Below are 8055 nucleotides of genomic sequence, written 5' to 3'. Positions count from 1 at the left end.
GTTTGCGAGTTTGAAAAATTTTTAGTTGAAAATTTCGCATGTTATAAATGGATCCTGTTTTCCAATTGTTTGGTATTTGCAAAATCACACGAAATACCTATATATTTGGAAATTTTTATATGATTTTTTTGTCAATTGCATAATGCTAACTAACAGTTTTGCATCTGTGGCAGCATACAAACGTCATTCATATTTGTCAATTTATAATGATCAAATTGTCTTACGCTTCGGTAATTATAATTTCCTATTTAATAAATTGTTCTATTTTTCCTTTATTATCTAACAATAGAAATTATCTGGGATTTAGAGAATTTCACGATCAATACAGAGAAATGGATTTTTCATTTCTTCTGGTTTATGAATTTTCATTATATTTAATATCGTATTTATCAGTTCTTAGATTATTATGGTTTTATATCTTCGAATTTTACATGTGCTAACCATATCTATACTTTTCTTCTAGGTTCGAATTTGTTCGTTTGTTTTTCTTTGCTTTTTGCCATATATAAATATTTTGTTTTCAATTTATTCATTCTGCATTTTAAACTTGAACTATTAGCTATTTCTGTTAAATCTTCGTTTATACTCAAATGTATTGTTTTCTCGTATTTTCGTTTTGTCAGTATATTTCCATCACTCGTATGAACTGTTACCTTCTTGCATACTGCACTTGTGTTTTCTGTACATTTGTCACAAAGACTATGTGAATTTTTTGTCTGTCAAATGCAACATTCATGCAAACATTAACTTCTATACCTTGTGTATTTCTTGTTACGATATATAGTCGATTGATATTTCTCATGCCAACTGTTACTACATATGCAGCAGTTGAGATACTCAAGCGATACAGCTGTGATTACTAGAAGCATGTCATGTATCAAAATATTTATGTTTAAAGTTTATTACAATAATACAATCAAATACGCAAAGATATATATTCAATTCTATTGTATTTGTTGATCGTCAATTATCTTTCTAAGTAATTTAGACTTTTTAATGCTTTAAAAAATTTGATCCAACTTTACTATAAAAAACCTTTCCTTTCATAAATAACATTGAAATCAATTACAAAGCGTAATAACTTTTAATTTTCAGACTAGAGCCACACTATTTTTTCTATGTTGTATTGTTTAAAATTTCATTAAACTCTTTAAAACCAACTATTATATAAAGAGAATTTTATAATGGTTTGCATAAATGATAAAAAAGTAGCGATCGATTTTCGAGTTGAGTACGTTTAGCAGAAATGATGGTTTTTAACTATTCTTTTCGCTAACAGTACATAACTCTTAAAACCCAAACGAAAGACAATTTTTGTTTTTAACTAAGATCACTTTTACTCTGCAACTCACCTAAATCTTAGTTTATCTTGATAAACTTGAAAAATCGGAAAAAACGTTCCACCTGTTATTTGTGTTTCGGTTTCATCATATTTCATGTACAGTACCTAGGACGCTGAGATAGAAGAAAGACGTTATGTATAAGCAATTATTTGATTATATAAGTTATACAGAAAATAAAATCTATTTATTTACATTGATTCCTGATATTTTCCAAACGTAGGAATGGTTAAAATCTCTTATTAAAAGTGTTTATCATTAATGAATTATAGTAATAAATTTTAAATACTATAATTTTGCTTCATTTGTAAACTCTATCAAATTGAAAACAAGTAAAATGGAATTATCTGAAAGTTTTACTTGCCGGAACAGCTTGTACAGAGATTATTACGGATTTCGTTTTAACACATTGCACTTTATTACAAACATTTGATGTCAGTTAAGCAAAAATTTTAAAAAAAGTATAAGAAAACGTATAAACTATAAATTTATATCGGCATTTTTATAAGAGAATGCCAATACTACAGACTAATGTTCAGGTCTACATACTACTGTTTCTTTTGAATAACACAAACACTAGCCATTTTGTTATATTTGTTTGCAAAAAATAAAATAAAATATTGATAAAATTAAATTTTTAAACTTTCAAACATAACTACAAATATTTTTAATATAATCGATTTATTATGGAATTATGATATTTTGCTGTAAAATCGGCACTACTACTTTACTTCAATTATTTGTGAAAACAAAATATATCCAATAGAAAAAATAATTGGATAATGAAAGGATGAAAAAGAAAATGGTAATATTCAGAAAAAATGGCAAAAGTATTTACAGATTGATTCAAAAACAGTGTAGAGAAACAGAAATTTTGTTACAAAGAAACAGATTGAGAAAGATTCAATTGCTGAAATGAAGTAATNTCAATCATCAGAATAATTTGTGCAGCAGTATCATAAGTGTTTGAATCTTTTGTGAATATTGCAAAAATCACATCTGTGTTTTAATAAATATTTATTAGAACAACTCTTAGTTGTATCGAGTATAATTATTGAAGTGTATAAACTTTTTGTTTCAGTGTTATAAAATGATAAATATTATATTAATACGTTAGTTAATAAATTTACAATTAATAAAGGGAATTTCGAGTAAAAGTTTTTGTAACTTTTGTGTATATTATTTCGATTGCTAAGACGATTATAGACAAGAAATATCCAATTCCCACGAATAACAAAAGACTCTTAATATCTTCGACTGATAATGCTTGGAATACAGACTCTTCATTCAATCCTTCAACTTCTGATGGTGCCAATTTATGAACAATTCCCGCTTCGAACAAGCGATTTACTCTAAAAAGAAATATTAGTACGTATACAAAAGTTAACGTAAATTGTTTTATATACTTAAACATTTGTCTTACGTGTTGCTTATATCCTTCTTGAAGGGAAAATTTCTTCGAATTGGAAAAGCAATAATTAATGTACTTAGAGAATCTGTAGACATTATATATTTATTTTTATCTAATTTACTGATGTGCTGATTTATAACATATTGAGACGCTATGTATGCAAATCGTTCATTCTGTACTTTCTTCATGGCTTCTGCCGGATTCATTAAGTTATTATTTGACAAAATGTTTTCTCTTAAAATTTTGGTATTTTCTGTCTTCGATTCCTAGAATTAGTCATAATTTCCGTGTAAAACAGACGAATTATGAATAGGAAACTTGAATTTTTACCACATACTTACCTCGATATCTTTCCATGCATTTAATCTTTTCGTTGATCCGCATGAATACTCACCATTGCGAACAAAAGTACCAAGTTCGTGAAAATTTCTAGGATACGGTTCAATTAAAGGACATGCCATAAAAGACATTAACCCTCCGCTGTAACCATATAGCAAAACAACAATCGATAACCACCAAATTCCTATCATAAATCTAGATGCAAACCTTTTTACACCATGTATATCTAATCCTAATTCGTATTAATGATATAAACATTAACATATTGTAACTAATAACCACTATAACATAACATAATTAATAAATTTTACCTTGACCCAATAATGTAGAAAATAAATCCTAAAAAATTCGACAAAGTGTCCAACGTTTTTTATTTTTCGCAACGATTAAGTCCTTTTTAACAATTATATGCAGGGACAGTCCAAATATTAATACAGTTGCAAATACAGCTATCCATAACTAATTACATAAATAATACAGTTTCAATTTGAATATAATATGAATTAAGATGTTACAGTAACTTACATCCAAGGCAAAAGGCTTCATTAGAGAATTCCAATCGGAAACCTTATTTGCAGGTCTAATAATAAAAATGTTTTCAGTAAATGCAAATGTGGACGTAAACTGCATCGCAGCAAAGAGATCGTAAGTCATACCCATTGGTACAAAAGATGCATCTGCTTCCTAAATTTATAAAATTCATTACAGTATAAAAGACAAACAGTTAGTAAATTTACAATTAAATTTTAATATACTTTACAATATTTTTTGTAGCAATTTTAAGGGTTTATGGTCTGCAGACCAGAAAATCTCTTTTTGTTTATTTTTTGTATTATTGTAGCTATAAAAACGCACGAACTGTACAATGTGTACGGGAACTTGTTTAAGTTGTAACAAAGTAAGTTTTCAATTTTTTTAAAACGAAATTTTAACTAATAGCGATATGTTATAATTTGATTTATACAGTACTTTAGCGATAAACGATAAGTTTTACTACTTAATTTTTATGGCAATAATTTAGTTTTTGGTATAAAAATTATTTACTTTAATAAACGGAATTGCTTTAAAAAATTGCTTTTTTCGATTCTTTTTAGTAAAGTTGATGTCCAATTTGTCCAATTGTTATAAAATTTTAAACGTAACTTACTTGTATTACGAGTTTACTCACCTGATTTATAACTTGTCCTGTAATTCCAGTCCACGTACCATTATATTTTGAATACCCTAATTGAGTGGGAATCGGATGCACTACACGATAACTAATTGAATTTTATAATTAGATATGTACATAAGTTTTNTCTAGAGATAAATTGTTGAGTAGGGTTACTCTTCCTTTAGGTGTAGGTGTATTTCTAAAATCTAATAATGCTTTTCACAAGTATTTATTATCGCATTAAGTTTTTTTCATTAGATTTTTTATTATTTTTACTGCCGTATTTACTTTTTCGATAGATCAGACTGTAATAGGGAGATGACAATATATGGTGAAATTCGCAAACTCTGGCAAACATTCAGAATTCATCACTAACAAACTGTCAGTCTTTTGTCACTGACTGGACTGTCAGGTATACCATGTCTGCTATATCGTTCTTTGCAACAATTATTTACTGTTGTAGAAGTCATGTAACTCAAACCATCGATTTAGAAAAGTCAGAGTATGAGTTTAACAATATGGGATGACTATTTGCTTTATAATTAAAAATGTCGATATTCACTCTACTCTATGGTCTTGATAGAATTTTGTGCGTATATCGTGAGTTCATTGTTTTGAACTGGAGCAAATGTTGAAGATATCTTGCTAATTTTGAAAATTTCAACTATATTAGCATTTATTTGTAGCCAAAATAAAGAATCTTTTTTTAAAGTATATATATGATTCTATTACTAGATGAATTAAGTGAATCTTTGAAAATATTTTTGGTTTCATTAATTGAGGAATCAATACTTCATATAAAAACTCAGGCCATCCATGCCAAAAATCATAGTTTTACGTTACTATTTAAAAATATTTTTTCTGGAAGGTAAATGAGAAAAACGAATGGAAAAATTCTTAAAAATATTCTTACGCTTCTACTCTAATGTTGAAAGGATAAGATTAATAATATAAAAGTTATTTTTAAAATAACATATCACAACAATTATGAAAGTTACGCAATTTATTTCTAGATTTTTTTAACTTTAATTTTATTTGCTACGTTCATACCTTTTACTTCGTAAATCGCTTGGAGTCATGTTAACTAGGTATAATGAATTTTAGCAGTAAAATATAAAATTCAAGAATACAGCTTTAAATAATTTTCTCAACCATTTAATGAAATGTTATTCTAAGAGCCCGATTCCCTTTATTGTACTACTAGTATTTCTAAATTTATAGTGTTTTATTGTTGTTATTTTTACTAGAGAACATAGATTGACCACATTAATAAATTATCTTTAACTGTTGTATTTTTTTGTATTTCTACATCGATATTTATTTCTCTTAGTACTCAGGTAAGAAAATTTTCTTCGTTTGTTTATTGTTTCGTTGATCTGTACACTGTTTGGCAGTTTTCTAATATTAATGTTATTTCGATCTTTTCATAATTGACCATTACACATTTAGAACGCTTTTTTTTAAAATCTTATGTCTTGTATTTGTATTTCGTTTCTGTTGTATTAACTTTTATGGTGACTATATTCAGGACTTCTTTGTACAGTCATGTCTAATAAGATCGTTCTTGCAAATTTCTTATAGTTGGGTAAGGTTTACTTATTTAAGTATAGCTCGGGATATCAATTTATTCGTTTACAATGATTAATTTATAATTTTTTTTGTCTAACTTTCCTTGATCAAGTAGTGTTTTCCAAGTTTACCCTCACTATTTCCTCGGAAGTGAGATATGCACAGACTGAAACTGCAATTTTTTTTGCTAAATAGGTCAAAGGAAATATTCTTATCTCTGAATATTTGTGAAAAATTGTTCAACTGACTTAACTGACTACACAAAGAAAAGTATGAAGTTTTATTGCATTTATTAATTTCCTATTAGTTTCTATCATTAAGTAATGTTGACATTTGAACAGTGGCGTACCTTAGTGGGGGCGGCAGGGGCAGCCCGCCCCGGGCGACACTTTTTAGGGGGCGGAAAAATTTCAGAATAAATAATAATAATATCTTGTAAAAATTTGAAACATCCTACTTTCTACTTGCATCCCACCTACGATAGTGCTATCGTCAGGATAGTCCGGGAATCAGCTCGCCGTCCGGGTGAAGTAGTAACTTTTTTTTTTATTTGCTTGTACGATTCATTTGCGTTCATGTTCACCACTAATATCCAATAGAACTATTTTAAACAGGTCGCTGCACTACCACCGAATTTTTCATTGCTTGTTCTGTGACAAAACTGAATTTTGGTCTTTTAAATTGAAATACCTAAATAAGGGGGCCGAAATTTTTTTCGCCCCGGGCGGCTGACACTCACGGTACGCCATTGCATTTGAATGCTCTAAATAATTTTTTTCGATCAGAAACTTTATGCGGTCAAGTGTTAAAGAATTCTATCATTGATTATTTGTTGTTACTCATGTTTAAAACGAAAATCAGAACGATAAAAGTAACAATAAAACCAGATTTTATATACTGTAAAAGATCTATGGTGAAATGCGAACTACTTAATATGAGATTGAAATGAAGAAGCCACTTACCTAAATTTTAGTTTTTCTTGGATAACCTTAAAAAGTGGAAATAACTTTCCACCTATTATTTGCCTTGTATTTCCATCATATGTAAAAACCATTGGGCTCTGAGAAACAAAAAATATAAGATTATTTATTAGCCATTAATTACTATTATAATTTTTATACAGTAACAGAATTTGTTTACCCCAAGTACAGCAACTTTCCAAACATATGAATCGTTGGACACTCCTATTTAAAATACTTATTATTACGAAACAATATTATTGTTAAATGCCGCAGAATTTTATTATATATAAGTTTTTATCTTCTAATCTATATGTATAACCGAGACAGGTTGATAATAATAATAATTAGTGCAGAGTCCATACTGTTAATAGTTGAAAGTTGAAATTTGTTACACAGTTTTCATGTTTTTACGTTTTTTATGTAAATAGCAAGGTTTTGATTTATGAATAAGAAAGTATATAATTCAACATCAATTCTATTGTAGTTAGTTAGAGCAACGACCTAGCTGTCAATCATTTTCACCTGGTTTAGCAATAGTCCTAAAGGTGCATACGAATTCGGTGGGATTCGTATAACAGTGCTTATTTGTTTGTTTGTTTAGTTTAGTTTAGCGCAAAATCTGAATTACATTAACATATAGTCTATTACAGAAGTGGTTAATCGTGAAATAACATATTTAACGTTTCTAAGTGAGATATCTGTTTGGAGTCTATGTTTTTTTCTTCTTGTTCTTTTGACAATATTGTTGTTGTTCTGTACAGCTGTATATTCCTAGTTGTCATTGTTCTCTTGCTTGCTTTTCCTACTGAAATGTTTCATGTCCTGATAGTGGTATGCTACGATCTTCTTCTGGGAGGAAAAGGTCAACGGAATATTTATCCGTACTTGCAGGTTTTATAAATTTAAGACTTTTTCTGTACTGTTTTTTCGTACACACTTTGTTCTGGAAACAACTGGTCATATAGAAATTACTATTTGCCAAAAACCATCATTTGGATTTAGTCTTACTAGCACATCCTGTCTTTCTACTACTTCAGGCAATGCTTTAGTTATTTTATCATAATAACACTTTGCTTTACTACGTTTTCTCATAATTTTTTTGTTACTTTGTCAACTACAAGAGAAATGAGTAGCGTTTTATCAATTGGTAGGTACTGTCTTTGTTCTTCTAGAGATAAATTGTTGAGTAGGGTTACTCTTCCTTTAGGTGTAGGTGTATTTCTAAAATCTAATAATGCTTTTCACAAGTATTTATTATCGCATTAAGTTTTTTTCATTAGA

General features: G+C 28.5%; 1 protein-coding gene across 1 annotated transcript; it reads right to left on the bottom strand.

Moving 5' to 3' along the window:
- Window positions 1-2347: 2347 nt before the first annotated feature.
- On the bottom strand, window positions 2348-4334 carry LOC111631196. The gene is made up of 6 exons (XM_023375401.1): window positions 4259-4334; window positions 3616-3774; window positions 3402-3549; window positions 3093-3322; window positions 2764-3017; window positions 2348-2692 (listed from the first exon to the last, which is right to left on the bottom strand). The coding sequence occupies exons 4-6, from the start codon at window positions 3279-3281 to the stop codon at window positions 2473-2475; spliced, it is 663 nt and encodes a 220-aa protein (XP_023231169.1). The 5' UTR covers window positions 3282-3322; window positions 3402-3549; window positions 3616-3774; window positions 4259-4334; the 3' UTR covers window positions 2348-2472.
- Between the last annotated feature and the right edge of the window lie 3721 nt (window positions 4335-8055).

The sequence above is a fragment of the Centruroides sculpturatus genome, unplaced genomic scaffold (assembly GCF_000671375.1).
Source record: "Centruroides sculpturatus isolate CEXI.00-Female unplaced genomic scaffold, Cexi_2.0 scaffold552, whole genome shotgun sequence".
Lineage (NCBI taxonomy): Eukaryota > Metazoa > Arthropoda > Arachnida > Scorpiones > Buthidae > Centruroides > Centruroides sculpturatus.
The sequence above is the reverse complement of the archived record's forward strand: the minus strand, read 5'-3'. Positions and strand labels throughout refer to the sequence as shown.

Excerpts from the sequence above, each read along its gene's own strand:
- LOC111631196 (XM_023375401.1), bottom strand. The coding sequence starts at position 3,281 with ATGATAGGAATTTGGTGGTTATCGATTGTTGTTTTGCTATATGGTTAC. Across the intron at positions 3,018-3,092 it reads ATGCATGGAAAGATATCGAG|GAATCGAAGACAGAAAATAC; the intron begins GTAAGTATGTGG and ends GACTAATTCTAG. Across the intron at positions 2,693-2,763 it reads AAGAAGGATATAAGCAACAC|AGTAAATCGCTTGTTCGAAG; the intron begins GTAAGACAAATG and ends ATTTCTTTTTAG.